The sequence below is a fragment of the Mycena indigotica genome, assembly GCF_014461135.1.
Source record: "Mycena indigotica strain 171206Taipei chromosome Unknown Mind.scaff0003, whole genome shotgun sequence".
Classification (NCBI taxonomy): Eukaryota; Fungi; Basidiomycota; class Agaricomycetes; order Agaricales; family Mycenaceae; genus Mycena; species Mycena indigotica.
Window position 1 is genome coordinate 680827 of NW_023503002.1, and position 15137 is coordinate 695963.

Below are 15137 nucleotides of genomic sequence, written 5' to 3' on the forward strand. Positions count from 1 at the left end.
GATCATACATGTGGCTGCTCGATGTTCCCCACTGCTTCTTGTGACATTTCTCGTGTCCGGACAGCAACGCGGATGCCTCATGGGAGCATCGCTGCTTGCTTGCGCTCGTCCACCATGTCCCAAACCTACACCCTCCGGAGTGAGCCTCTGTCCAGACTGTCCCTGCACCCTCAACAGTGCTGACCTTTGTAAAGTCAATTCAGCACAAGATAATACCTCAAGTGCCAAACCAGGGAAGACTATGAGGCTCTATGCTGTTGTCTGCCTGGGAAGCCCCACTGGGAAAGTCCTCATTGAAACAAAGAAGAGCAAAAACATCCAGACTGCTCAGTGGAGTGTTAGAGAGGAAATGTGAGTGTGGAAAATACCAATAATTATCAGTTAGCTCAGGAACTGTATAAGTGTTATTGAATCACTTGATGTGAAACTCTATGTTGCAATTTTCCAGTCACACAAATGGAGCAAGGATGATTTGCTGGTCCAGCAGGTTTATGCAGTCCGAGAAATGCTAGACAACAGTGCCACTGGAAACTGTAAGTGTTCTACTTCTGGTCATTAGCAACTTGAAGCAACATTTGTCATTGGAAGTCTTGAATCAAGGAGATGGAAGCTTCCGGGTGGGTCTCACAGCACAGCAACTGGATGATCAGCAGGAATTTGAGGTAGCAACTGGTATTTTTATCTATGTGGTTATTCTAAATGGAAGAGTTATAGACACAGCCCTCCTGGAAGAAGATTATTTATAGAAAGGTTCAAGGGACTTTGAAGGGACTATCAGCAATCATCAAAGTTGTGGATCCAATAGTCCCTCCTCCATTCAATGCTCCTCTTCAGGTTTTGAATACTCTGTTTAGTTTGATTATTGTATATTTTGATATTGTACATTCTTATTGGTCTCACATTTTCATAGGAATATCATGACAATAAGGAGGATTTGGAGGCCTTGGTCATAAGGCTCACAGGCCAGCTAGAGAAGATCAATCAACAAATCTCTGAGGGGGACAAATATAACCCCACCATAATCAAAAGCAGCCAGAGCTTAGCACAGTATGCAGTCAGGCCACTAGTTGCTAATGTTGAAATCTCACAATAATCCAGGTTACTCAACAAAGAAGCTGTGAAGTTGCAGAAGCTAAAACAGTCCAAAATACTGAACTTTATACAACCCAATGACTTTTCTGAGGGCATTAATGCCTGTATTAATGAACTGACCACTGGACTAGATGACCATAGGGTGGATATAATTTTCTCTGCAGTTTGATATATATTCTTAAGATATTATTATCCAACAGGATATAATAACTCAATCAATTGCTCAAGATGTGACAAAGATAATGAAATTTGCAATGGTATGAAGAAATCCTCACAATATGTAATACTTTATAATGCAGTATTAGGCTGAAAAACTACCTTTTGCATTAAAAGCATTATTTGATGCAGATCAGGGATTGAGTTGTTCACGAAATTGATGTAGTGCAAGAACTTGCCAAGACCTACTGACAGTACTTGAAACCTGGATTGAAGACCCAAATGGCTCTCAAATATTCTGGCTTAGTGGTATGGCAGGTTCTGGAAAGTCTACTGTTGTCACTACAATCTGCCAAGAAATGAAGGAACAGAGGCGACTAGCTGCATCATTTTTCTGCTCCAGAACTGAGCCTATGTCAAGAACATTAGCAAATATTGTGCCCACCATTGCTAGACAGCTTCTCCAAGAGTATGGGCCATATGCTCAAAGTCTGTCAGATGTCAGTCTAGATACCATAGTCCCATCTTCAAGTACACATGTGAGGAATTGCTAGTTGAGCCCTGGAGGAAATCTATGCAACATCACTCTATACCACATCTCATTGTGATTGATGCTCTAGATGAAGTTGAAGGGGGGCAGGGACACAAAATTCTTGAGCAATTGATGCAAACCAATCATGACTTTAAGGGTTTGAAGCTATTGGTCACCAGCCGCCCACATCCTGAAATTGCTAGACTGGCAGAGAAACTCAGAGAAAATGTTTACCATCTGGAGTGGATTCCAAAAGGGTAAGCAGAAGGGGACATCCAGAAGTATATTAATGCAGAATTGTCTGAATTACCTGAGGAAGATAGGTATTATATTGTCCAGCAGGCTCAAGGACTTTTCATTTATGCAGCCACAATTGTCAGATACTTGAAGCCTTTAGATTATGCTCTGACATCACAAGAACAGCATGAGAGAGTGACAAAATTATATGATAGTGGAAGACTAGTGAGTCTAGATGCAGGAGAGGGGCTCCAAACTGCCACCCTATACAGATACATCCTTCAGGAAGGACTGCCAACAAACACACCAGAACTGGTTCGACGACGGCATGTATTATATGCTGTTGTGGCAGCTCGCCAACCTCATACTATCAAAACTCTTGCTCCACTTATCATGGAGAGTACTTCAGATGAACCAGACATGAAAGCTGTAGAGAACAGTGTAAAGGCTTTTCATGCAGTATTATATATCTCAGCAGCTGATCAGTGCATTTATTCTTATCACAAGTCATTTGATGACTTTGTTGTTGATTGGGCAAGATCACAACACAAAGAGAAAGCCAATGATTATTTTGTTGACTGCACATGTACAGCATTGAAGATTTTAGATAAAGAGCTGAAGTTCAATATCTGTGACTTAGCATCATCCTACCAAACTGATAAGGAGGATATCAACTTGCAGATGAAAATTAAGCAAAGAATTGGAGGACAACTTAGATATTCTTGCCAGAACTGGGGTGCACATTTGAAGTCCATCAGACATGATAATCCAAGAGCTGCTGAAGTTATAAAGTGTTTAGAGAAATTTGTAGAAGTCAAAGTGTTATTTTGGATGGAGACTATGAACTTGCTGAACAGAGACTGTCGTGAGGCACTAGACCAGGCACTAAGCTGGGTTCACAAGGTAAATATCGTGAGAAATTGAAAAACATTCATATTTACAAATCCTTCAGGTTGAGGAACATAAAATGCTAAAGGATTATCTTTATAGTGCTCAATCTCTATGGACCTACTATATTAGTGGACCAGGAGTCTCCTCAACAGCACACTTATATGTTACTGGTCTTGCTATAACACTTGGAAGTGGGAAAGGACAAGATAGCTGGAGAAAGTATTTTTCCCAGCTTATCAAAATAAATTGTCAGCAGATCATAAAGGATAGAGTTCTGGTAAATATCCAGGGGCATGAGAGGGCAGTTTGTACAGTTGCATTTTCTCCAGATGGCAACAGAGTTGTTTCTGGCTCTAGTGATCACACAGTCAAGATATGGAATGCAGCAACAGGAGCCGAAGAGCAGAGCTTTGATAGTCACTCTGGTTGTGTGCAGTCTGTAGTGTTCTCTCCAGATAGCACAAAGGTGGTTTCAGGCTCAAGTGACAGAACTATTAAGATCTGGAAGACAATGACAGGAGCAGAAGAACAGAGCTTGAATGGCCACTTGGATGATGTACAATCTGTAGCATTTTCTTCAGATGGCACAAAGGTGGTATCAGGGTCTGATGACACAACTGTCAAGATCTGGAATGCTGCTACTGGAGCAGAAGAGCAGAGTTTGCATGGGCACTCCCATTATGTACACTCTGTAGCATTCTCTCCAGATAGCACACAGGTTGTTTCAGGTTCTGATGACAGAACTGTTAAGATCTGGAATGTAGCTACAGGAGCAGAAGAGCAGATGTTTAAGGGCCATTTTGGTTATGTACAGTCTGTAGCATTCTCTCCCAATGGCACAAAAGTAGTTTCAGGTTCTAATGACAGAACTGTTAAGATCTGGAATGTAGATACAGGAGTAGAAGAACAGTGCTTTAATGGCCACTTGGGTTATGTATACTCTGTAGGATTCTCTCCAGATGGCACAAAAGTGGTTTCAGGCTCTGATGATAGAACCATCATAATCTGGAATGTAGCTACAGGAGCAGAAGAGCAGAAGATTAGGGGCCACTTGGGTTATGTATACTCTGTAGAATTCTCTCCAGATGGTACAAGGGTGGTTTCAGGGTCTGATGATAGAACTATCAAGATCTGGAATGCCACTACAGGAGCAGAAGAACAAAGCCTTAAGGGCCACTCTGGTTATGTATGCTCTGTAGCATTCTCTCCAGATAGCACAAAGGTGGTTTCAGGTTCTAATGACAGAACTGTCAAGATCTGGAATATAGCTAGAGGAGCAGCAGCAGAAGAGCAGAGGTTTGATGGCCACTCTGATTATGTACAATCTGTAGCATTCTCTCCAGATGACACAAAGGTGGTTTCAGGGTCTGATGATAGCACTGTCAGGATTTGGAATGCAACTACTGGAGCTGAAGAGCAGAGGTTTGATAGCCACTCTGGTTATGTATACTCTGTAGCATTCTCTCCAAATGGCACAAAAGTGGTTTCAGGCTCTAAGGACAGCATTATCAAGATTTGGAATGCAGCTACCGGGGCCGAAGAGCAGAGCTTCAATGGTCACCATGGTGCGGTTTACTCTGTAACATTCTCTTTGGATGGCACAAAGGTTGTTTCAGGCTCTAAGGACACACTGTTAAGATCTGGAATATAGCTACTGGAGCAGAAGACACCTGTGAATCCCACATAACCCTTCTAGTTAGGAAGGGAGGTACAGTGCACCTTCCATCCTAATTAGAAAGAAACTGCTCAAACTCCCTATGCTGTGATAAATACTGCAATAAAGCTGCTATAAAGTTCAGATCTAAGACCTTGGAGTGACAAGTCCACTCATGGCTGATGTTTAAGATCATTAGGACCTTCCAAAAAAAGGCAATTCTGCTCTCCAGACCAATAAAGCATTAATATAACGCTTTATATATTATCAACGATGAATAATTACACACTCTGGAGACTTGTGCTTATTTCAGCGCCTGAGTCACGCTGTTACACCGGTCAGATAGTGTGACAAATTTCCAAAAAAGGAAATTTTCGTTATTGGATAGTACAACCATCAGAGAATGTCACAGATCGTCACAAACCAAAATTGTATATTTTTTGTATACAAGCAACTTTCATTAAGTAACATATTGTGCCAGTTAAATGGTTATGCCAGCACTAGCCAATCACTAACTGATCTACAACTGATGAGCCTCTATCTCCATAATTACTTGAGGTAAATACATGATTCAAGTACCACCAGGAAGCCTTTGAACAGGACCATTAATTGACCATGTTATTTGATCAACATCATACCATATGGTGACTATATTTAATTCTCAGTCATAATCAAAGGAATATCTGGTACTTAACCCAATGTGTGGTAGGTAACTTATATGTTCGGATACTCCAAACCAGGGCTCTGACATTTTAGTTTCAGATCCTGAGTGAATATGATACTAGCAATGCAATGTATTCACACATTAGTAGTATTTGATCTCCATCAACCCTGAAAGATAACCATGGATCTCAAGCTAGTCAGGGTAGATAAAGCTGGGAGAGTGCTCATTTAAAAGGTATATCATCCTACCATTATCCCATCCATCTATCCATCTCATCTGGTACCATCACATTGACCTATGGACTGCCAAGCATAATTGAATACTGAATTGAGAAGCATTTTGCTGATATTTTGAGACTACATCCATGGAATCTTATGATCCAAGTTGATATGATGACATATAATAGTCTACTATAATCTCATCCATTTGTGGTCATACCATAACTGTTAGGACTAGTCAATCCTTTCAGGCCTGAGGTGTTATGTAACACAGGATGGAGATAGGCTAGAGGGTCAGGGGCACCACTTTCTGGGAGGTATACCATATCCCTACTAGTAGATATACTCAGATTCCTGAGACTCACAAAGGTCATGCCATGGTGAGCTCATCATCTTTGGGATAGATAACACTGATAATGGTACTGTGAGAGATCCAGATTAGCTATGAGGTTGATTCAAGTGCTAGACAGGCTCATTTGAAAGTCTATACCATCCTATATTCAAGTTTTGGATCATACTTGAAATTATTTTCTGACCAGTTGTAATAGCGAAGGCACTCTCTTTTGCTCTATAGGTACCTACCCTCTCTTCAGGTACCTTCAGTGGCATCTGCCAGAACCACAACTGATTATGGTACAGGGTCCTAGTGGACATCCAAATATCCTTATACACCCACCTGAATGTCCAGTAGCTCAGTCTACACCACCAACCCGGCATGACACTTGGCCGATGTCATGCCAAAATGTCGCCTGACATCAGGTTGTGACATCAAGATCGGATATCCGTGATGTCAGGACGAAATTGAATGCGCATATCTTCCTGACATCTGTTTGACAAGGGATATCATACAGACATCCTGAGGTGGACCAGCGCCAGACAAGGCTGTGACAAATGGGGGATGCCTACTGAATGGTACAGAACACTCAAAAAGACAGGCAATAATGTATATTGTGCTGTAGTAACTACATACATAATATATACTGACTAATTGCAACCCTATGTGTGCGCTATGGATGTACACCGAGGCCGCACCGGGCGCAGCAGTTGCCCAACGAGCCGGCGCATCCTTCTCGCTCAGACACTACCCGCCGATCAATTGCTTGCCCGCACCGTTGCTGAAGCTGGTTGCGCCCAAAGGATTGAAGGGTGGGCCGCAGCAGCACTGCCGGCCCTCAGCGACTCCATGGGCACCGCATTTGCCAGCTGGGGGGAGGTCAGCGGGGAAGAAGGGGGACGATAGGGAGGGGGACAAACCGTTCTCGGTGCAGTAGCGCAAGGCACAGTCCGCCTTGGACGAGCGGTGATGAACTGGGTGCCCCAGGGGATGCGCTGGACGACCGTGCCAGAAACACAAGCGCCACTACGAGCAATATCAGCGTTGGAAAGAAAAGTGGGCCTGGGGAAAGGGAGACACACCGTTAACAGCAAACACAAGACTGCGTTGCGACCGTGGGTGTGGGGAGTCTGGACGCTGTCCAAAAGGACTGACAACGTGAATCATGGCTGGGCTACCCGGCGTCGCGTCAGCCAAACACAACCCGGAGAGACGAAGGTGTCGCACCTAGCCCAGGCCCACAGCATGCACTGGCCAACTGACATCCTCTGAATTGGTGTTGTTTGTGACACATAGTAATATATAGCCTAATAATGGTAGGGGCAGTTGGGGAAACAGTTGCCTGGGAGGGTAGCTGCACTAAACTAGGTGAGAGTTATTTTAAGGCCTGTTGAGAGTATTGCCAGCCCCGGCAAATGATACAATCATTGCGGCTGTCACCGGCTCTCAACAGGAATTCCACTTTTTCCTAATGGGTAGTTTTACTGAGTCATGTCTGATAGTACTTAATCTTGTCATTATTCTATCAAGTTTCTGAAATGTTTGTATCCTTTGCCTTCCTTCATATCTGGAATTTTTAGCTTAGTGAATGTCAGGGAACCTCCCTTTCGGCCCCTGGAGACAATTACAGTCTGATTCTGATTCTGGTCCGACCCCCGCTCAAGCCCACACCACTGGCATCACAGAGCTGTCAACACCCTCGACCTGGCCTGTGACACTGCCCAAGCCTTCTATGCCCGGCAGCAGCAGCTACAGACAAGCCGTATATAGTCAGCTACCTAGTAGGCAACTAGCAGGTGGACCCTTAGGGCTCGTTCGGTAACGAGAAACCAGCGCGGTGTCACGGATAAGACCCGGCCCGTCCGCTCCGGGCGCTGGTGTCGGGCCATCGCGGGCCCGTAGCACGCAGCACGTGACGACGGGGAACATGCGCCCCAGTAGGAGGAACGCACACGTGGGAAGCACGTGACCGAGAACGATGCGTCGAGCCGTCGCCGAGCCCAACTCGACACAAGGGGACTGGGGAGGAGTGCTAGGAGGTCAGGAGTAGCGCCTGGCCCGCAAGGGATGTACGATCGTCCCCTCTGCGGCCAGGAACGGGAGCGAGGAGGAGGAGGAGAGGCCAGGGTGTCCGATCACCCCCTTTGCGGGCCCGCGTATATAAGGCGCGATAGTGTACCCTGTACTCTATCACTTAGATCGTCTGAAGAACTACCTTACTCCGTGCAAGGAGACGCTGTCGACTCATCGGGCCCGACACGACCCGATTCGAACCTTCGACCACCGACTACGGCAAGGGACCGAGTTCACGGGCCCTTTCGGTTTCGATCTACCCCGCCCACCGTACTTGCGGGCCCGACTATCCGTCTGTTCTGTTCCGGGCGCGCGTTCTTAGGAGAAGTCCTTGCACGGCCCGACCCGCAGTCTGACACGCGGTTTCTCGACAGAAACCAGTTTCTCAGCAGAACTGAGCTTCTGAGCACCGACAGTGTGACTGTCAGCGGGCTGGAAACCATCGTTGATCTGTCCACAGATTGATTTTCCGTCAGTACCGCATCATTTCGGATTTAATCGGAGTACATCGGAGTGTCCAAGACAAGCAAAAAAACAAGTGTTACGGGGGAAACTCTTGGTGAAATGGAACTCTAAAGCTACCAATGTAGCATTTCAATCTATAACACTTGTATTTGGGCATTTTTTCTTCCCCAAAAGTACGCAAAGAGTGCTCGTGACATAAATGTCACATTGGCAAATCTCGGCATATTATGATGCTAACTCGTTGGCCGACTAACCGAACAGTGTTACCCACCTGTGACTGATTCTGCTCAGAAGCTCAGTTTCTCCTGAGAAACTGGTTTCTGTCGAGAAACCGCGCTGGTTTCTCGTTACCGAACGAGCCCTTAGAGTTTCTTCTCTTTAGATCATCCCCTGCTAGGACTTTAATCTCAGGCCTCTAGGGTTGCCCTTGCAGGAAAATGTAATAATAAAGTAAAGCTTAGGTGTCAGCCCCATGATGGCCCCTATCCCATGACTGAATGAAGATTTGATTCAAAAAGCAGGTGCAACCCAAACCTTTGCTGTAAGCCTCTATCCGGTCTTGAAGACATGAATGAGTAACATAAATAATATTGAACTAGCAGCTTAATCAGGCAAATTGAATCAAGTCCAACTGGTGGTTAAAGAGAGATAACTTCAAGTCAGTCATGATACTGTACCTTTCTCATGACTTGGGTCTACAACTTTCATGTAATTTGCTGAACATTGTTTTTATACCATCATGTATCCCAAAAAAATGCAAATGTGTAAGTTGTCAGCCTCCAAAACGCTAGTGATAGAAGGACATCGCCCCGAATAGCGGTGCATGTGGGTATAAGGAAAGTAGATAACGATACAGAGAGCAGGCAAGTTGAGTTGCCGCCGAACACAGGCGAAGACTACTCGCTTGTCGTCGCCGCCCCATACCGCCGACTAAGGACACCGAGCAGCACAAGCAACGCAATGCCACAGAGCACACGCATCAGCTCCGGAAACCCGGGAACGAGCGACTGGCGGTACTTGGGCCGCAGCTTCGTGGCGGGGCGCGTAGGGGTGCGGGAGCGCGAAGGCGAGAGAGAGGGCGTGCGGGAAGGAGAGGAGGAGGAAGTGTTGTGTGAGACGACACATGGCTTCTCGCATGAAGGGCAGAGACCAGTTGCCGCCGGACCGTAAATCCACTAAATAGCCCCAGCTTAGCGTCGCCGGGTATAAGTAAGGAAGGATAACACACCGCATCGATGTGCTCGCGACAAAAGAGCGCGCGACAGCACTCGGTCCGGACTGGATCAACGGCGGTCTCGTCGCTAGGGTGGCTGCTTGAGTAGGGCTCCAGTCAGGAAAACAAGCGACATACCAGATGCCGCAATCAAGGAGTGCCTCCCGCCTGCCCCGCTCAGCAATCTTCAGATGGCCCTTCTCGTCGTACGCGGTCGACAGGCGCATCCGTTGCTCGCGGCTCTGACTCTGATCAACGGCCTTCCTGCGGCGGGTTACGGGGCCCTCGCCGTCGGACGGCTGCGGCGTCGCGGCCCGGGAGTAGTCCGACTCAGCACCGAGGTTGAGCGAGTACTCAACTTCGGGGGCGTCTTGAAAACGGGCGGTCAGCGCAAGGGAGCTTGGATAGGGATAACAGGATTTACACGTGGGCATGGCGAGCTTCATCGCCTTCTTTGCTTTCCTCGGGCTGGCCATGAGAATTCGATACAGGTCGGCGCCGCACGTGGGCGTGTAGTGCGGTCTTTGGGATAGGAAGGCGCGGGTCCTGTGGAGGGCGGATGCAAAAAGGTTATTCGGGAAGGTAGCCTTGCATTTTCACAAGCCAAGCAATAGCGTTTGACGGCATGCCCAGATGGTCTGTCACGCGGTCTAGACCGCTGATCCGAATCGCGCCGAGCCGGAACCGCTCCAGGTTAACCTCCAGCCTCCAGCTACAGCTACTTACACCTGTATGGGTATTCAAGGGACATTTTAAAGGTTAAATGAGGTGAAACCTAAGGATGGGACTGAAGCAAATTACAGGAAATCGAATGAATTCAACCGGAGACCGCAGTACATAAGTAACATAACAAAGTATATACCAAGTATATACTTGTCTCCAACGCTGATTAGCCGCTACACCAGTAGGAGAAACTACGATCAACGACATGCCCAGCGTCGGTCATCCCTCTACTCGTCGCCATAGTGCCACACACCCACGAAGGGAACGGCGTTTGACTCGTTGAACGCGCGGCGAGATGACTGTAAGAATCCAAAACTCTTACGCCGATCATTTTTATAGCTCCACATCATACACGTGATTGGTCCGTGCGCGCGGCAAGAAAGGGTAAATACTGTGCGCATCATGATGCCCGCTTTTTTTATCGAAAGTTTCACCTGGCGGGCTGATATTTGGGGTCTTCGCGCCTTCGATGCGGAAGACCTTGAGCCGTTTTGTCAGGGAGAGCGAGCACTTTCACCTAGATCACGCCGGTAGATTGTAGAGGTCGGCGCTGGCCCGTATGAAAGTTACATTTGCTTTGTCTGTTGTTACTTCCGTGTACTTGGTTGGGACGAGAATAGATTGTGACGTGCACTCCATGCTTGAATTGCGCTACACCTCGCCAAGAGCTCGCTGCCGTTATGGTGGAGGAGCAGGCGCGAGCCGACCGCGACTGATATGTCGACAGTCGCCCAATGAAACAGTCTGGGAGCAGTTCAGAAACCAACGTGTACACGTTGAATATATAAACAGCGCCGCACCCCTGCGCATGATATGCACATGTGCAATGCAGCTCACCACGCACCTCGCCGTCGAGGACAACCATCACCGAATACGCTGCCAGTGCCACGTGGAGCTTCCCAGTCCCAGAAAGTTTGTGTGGGTTTGTGTGCGGGGGGACCCTGCGATTTAGCAGCGTGCGAACGTTAACATGGACTCAGGCACGGCTTCGTGAGCCGGGATGGGCCGCCTTGATCTGCCCGATAATCGATGGGGACGATACGAAGATAAGCGCTAAGCACGCGAGTTTCCGGGAAATGCGGCTTCGGGTCCAATGACCTCGCAGCCCTGACTACTGACCAGGGCCATGCGCGATTTGGTGACCGAGGTCCTGGGCGTGGCATCTCCAGATAGCTGCGACAGGACGGAGAACCCGCGCGACAGACGTCGACGTCAGCCGTTGCGGTGAACTCGCTCGCAAGCCTGGGCAGGCCCTTTCTCCGGCGTCGAGGAGGATGGCCGGGCCGTGTGTTTCAGATTTACCAGGATCGCCCACGATTTGCAGATCTAACGCCGCGTGTCGGGCCGCGAGAATTTCACCGAGCAAAAAGTAGGCACAAAAGTCCAGACCTTCGCATCGTTCAGGAACTGGCACTCTCGAGGGGCTCTCCCAGGTGGCCATTTTCCAGCATCTGGCAGCAACAGCAGACACACGATATGTATGATGACGTCTCGGTTCCCTCCGGCATTTAATTGTCCTGTGCCCAGGCATGTAGCGGTGATAGCGGCTGGATTGGCCGAGGAATTCGATCGGGACGTCCGTGCCGAAACAAACGGTAGTTTGCCGGTCCGCCGCGCCGTCAGTGCTTGCCGCATTCCGCAGCAGCAAATCCCGCTTCTCAGGACAAAGAGCCCAAGTGAAGCTGGAGCGACGGAACACCCCAAGTACAATCTGACCAATCAGTGGAGTATCTTCACAAAAAAGTAGAAACGGGTTTGTGTATCGTTGGCGCCGTAGGATCCGCCCGAGTCACGCGAGAACTCAGCGGGTCCCGCTTGATAAAACCATAATTCTCTTTTGGAGCGAAGATTTCGTGTTTTGGGTCTATATTTATTACACAATGCATGCAGCAGGGATTGGAACGATTCAGACGGACGGTGTTCTTGGCATTGGGCTGTTTTGAGGGCCCAGCCTCCTCGCTGGCGATGGGCCCGATGAGAAGGTGAGACTGCACGGAGCTGCGCAACTGGGTCACAGAGCGGAAGTCAGGGAGACCTCGACATGAGACAAGTGACACGTAAACGGATGCAGGGACGACGGAATACTTAACCCCGAAAGTCTTCCCAAGAGATCTCTCTTGAATCTCCAATCCCGATTTGCACAGCCCGCTTAAACCCGGATTTTGACTCTAAACGCCAGTATAAAAGGCAGCCGACAGCAATTTCAGTCGCTTTTCGTTTCCCCTTCTGTTTTTGCTTCCGCGCCGAGTTGCATGCAGCCAGGTCGGCCGACTGGCCCACAATTGCCCAGCATCCGAGACTTGCACCCGTATTTGCCTCCGCCTTCAGGCATAATCCCTGCGAAGACTCCTCCGCTTGTCCCCCCGTCGACCTCTGCAGCACCGCCTCCGAATTTCGTTGGCCAGCAACGTCGACCATCATCTGATGCGGGGTCGCGCGACAACGAGCATGAAGACGACAATCACAAGCGACGAAAAGACGACGATCCCGATTCGGACAGCGAGCCGCCCCGGAAAAAGCGCAGGAGACAGGCTTTGAGCTGCACAGGTATGTGCTCAGACTCATTAACTTGGTGACCGTGACCTGACTCCGCTCATTAGAGTGTAAACGACGCAAAATCCGATGTGATAGGTGCGCGTTTTTGGCCGATTGTCGATGAACGAGATGTTGACCTCGCAACTGGAGTAGGGCGCAGCCGTGTGGACCGTGTGCGAGGAGGGGGGACGAGGCCAAGTGTCAGTGGCACGTTGTGGAGACAGCGTACGTGACCGTCTATTTTTTCTCTTTCCCCCCATCACCCATTCCACCTTCTTTTTGTTCTTCGTCGCGATTCCCATCCTGGCTCCTCAAATGGAACACCATGGTCCCACATGTTGCTGTGGACACCCGCCGAAAACACCGTCCCTCGTTATTTCTCAAGACCTGACAACATGATTCATCTGTCCTTTCCCGTCCTTCAAGACCTTCTTTCTTCGTAACGCCTATGCCAACTGTCGTTTGCGCTGCAAGCTCTCACAGCCTGTCGTCTCCTATTAACATCTTCGTCGCCACGCCACCATCTAACTTCTTCGCCACAATGCCTACAGACATCCTGTATCCTGTTCATATGTACCTATTGGCCTCGTTTCCAAGCCTCCCCTCATCTATCTTGTCTAAGCCGGCCTTCCTCGCCGTCTCCACACTGTCTTTCCGTAATAATTGGCGCTGAAACGTTCGGACAAGCAACCCACCATGCAGACTCCCTGTGCTCTTGTTGTGTTCTTGCCTCAAGTTCCCACTGAATCCCCGAAACTCCGTCCTCATAGCCTCGCTCTCTTCCCCCTTTCGTATACCTTTTAAATCTTCCTCTTATTATTTGTCACCCATTGCGAGCCAAACTAACTCATATTACAGATCTGAAAAGTATGTTCCTCGTGCAGAGCACGATGCCCTTCGACGACGAGTCGAGACGCTAGAGAATTACCTCAGGCGAATCCCCCCTCCAATCCTCGGTTCTCTCCCACCATTTCCTGGTCTTATGCCTCCGAATAGCGCGCCATTCTCGGGAAGCCCATTGCCACATATAGGCCTTCCACCACCGCCTGTACCCGGCCCTGTTCCGCCGTATGAAACTCCATATCATTACCCGCTCTATCCAGTCTCTGTTGCGGGTCGGTTCGACGCCTCCGCCTTTGGACCACCCCCACCGCCCTTTGTACATGGACACCCGGTCTATTCGCCGACACCCGAAATGACTACGATAACAACGGGTGGATTATCACCTGCGACGCTTGTTCCCCGTGCTAAGACAAGCTCGCCCAGCCACAGTCGTCGTCTGCCGCCGACGGAAACAGCATTCGGTTCTTCCTCCAACCAAGCGCAGCGGCCGCCTGTTCATCGTCGTCGTGCCAGTGCCTATGAGCATACCTATTCTGGGTATCCACCGCCTCCCCTGCGGCCGTTACTTCCTCGCCAACCCGAAACGACCGAAACTCCTGGCGTATCTAATGCATCTCAAGGCGCAAGTAATGCTCCGACCGAAAGTAGCGACCATTTTCGAGCAGAAGAAGACAGTGGAAGCGGGGGCGCAGCTCGTGATCTGGCACCGGTAGCAGGGGACACACACGATAATCAAGCAGTCACAAGCGACAACGGGAGAAATCAGGAAGACCAAAACAACTCAGGTCGTGTTGGTAGCATCAGCCATCTCCTGTTGGCCTCGCTCTCGACTTCACCGTTGTCGACGACCCCGATCCAGCCCGTTTGCGTTCTGCGAGTTGATGCTGTTGTCGCGGAGGAAGCGGACTCTGTATTCGATGGACTTATGCCCGCAGAGGCCTTGGTGGAGACGTCCAGTCCCGGCCTCGCGGTCGCGCCTATCCATGTGCCAACAGGCAGAGCCACCCCCATTCTCTCTGCGAAACGCAATGCTCTGAAGGCGTTTGAGGGAGCCACTGTGACCGTTGATGGAGCCTGTCGGGTCGTTGCTACTTGCAAGCCACCGTCCCAGACATCGTGCTCAAGCTCTCGTCGTGGCTGTGGTGTTACTCTCGCGCGCTCAAGGGTCGGACGCAGCACGACCACTCGGAAAAATTATCGATGTCAATTATGTCTCGGAACGCGTCGCTGCCCCCGCGCTCACCATCCATGAATTCCCCCCTTTTTTTTCTATCTTGTGCTACGTCTCCCCATCCAAATTGCCTCCAACTGTTTCGTTGTACCCCCCAGATTGTCACTGTCGTTAGCCTCATCCAGCTCTTGTCTTGTTTTCGACCTACGACCCTGCTTGTGTCTCCGTCTGCTATACTGTACACCCAGTACATACTTACTACTTTACCCCGTCGCCTGTGTTAATTGTCGCTGTCACTATACATCACACAGAAAATCCTACCATACCTTACGATCA

At 49.0% G+C, this 15137-nt stretch overlaps 2 protein-coding genes across 2 annotated transcripts; one reads left to right on the forward strand and one right to left on the reverse strand.

Annotated features, from left to right (window-relative positions):
- Positions 1–9212: 9212 nt before the first annotated feature.
- MIND_00300900 (RING-type domain-containing protein) lies at positions 9213–10107 on the reverse strand (the record flags this gene model as incomplete). The annotated part of the gene is made up of 4 exons (XM_037359871.1): positions 9954–10107; positions 9668–9899; positions 9545–9617; positions 9213–9491 (listed from the first exon to the last, which is right to left on the reverse strand). Exons 1-4 carry the CDS (start codon positions 10003–10005, stop codon positions 9213–9215), a joined length of 636 nt encoding a protein of 211 aa, XP_037222756.1. The 5' UTR covers positions 10006–10107.
- Positions 10108–12504: 2397 nt separating this feature from the next.
- Positions 12505–14882, forward strand: MIND_00301000 (C6 transcriptional factoral factor; the record flags this gene model as incomplete). The annotated part of the gene is made up of 4 exons (XM_037359872.1): positions 12505–12799; positions 12853–12883; positions 12941–13012; positions 13646–14882. 4 exons carry the CDS (start codon positions 12505–12507, stop codon positions 14880–14882), a joined length of 1635 nt encoding a protein of 544 aa, XP_037222757.1.
- Positions 14883–15137: the final 255 nt, after the last annotated feature.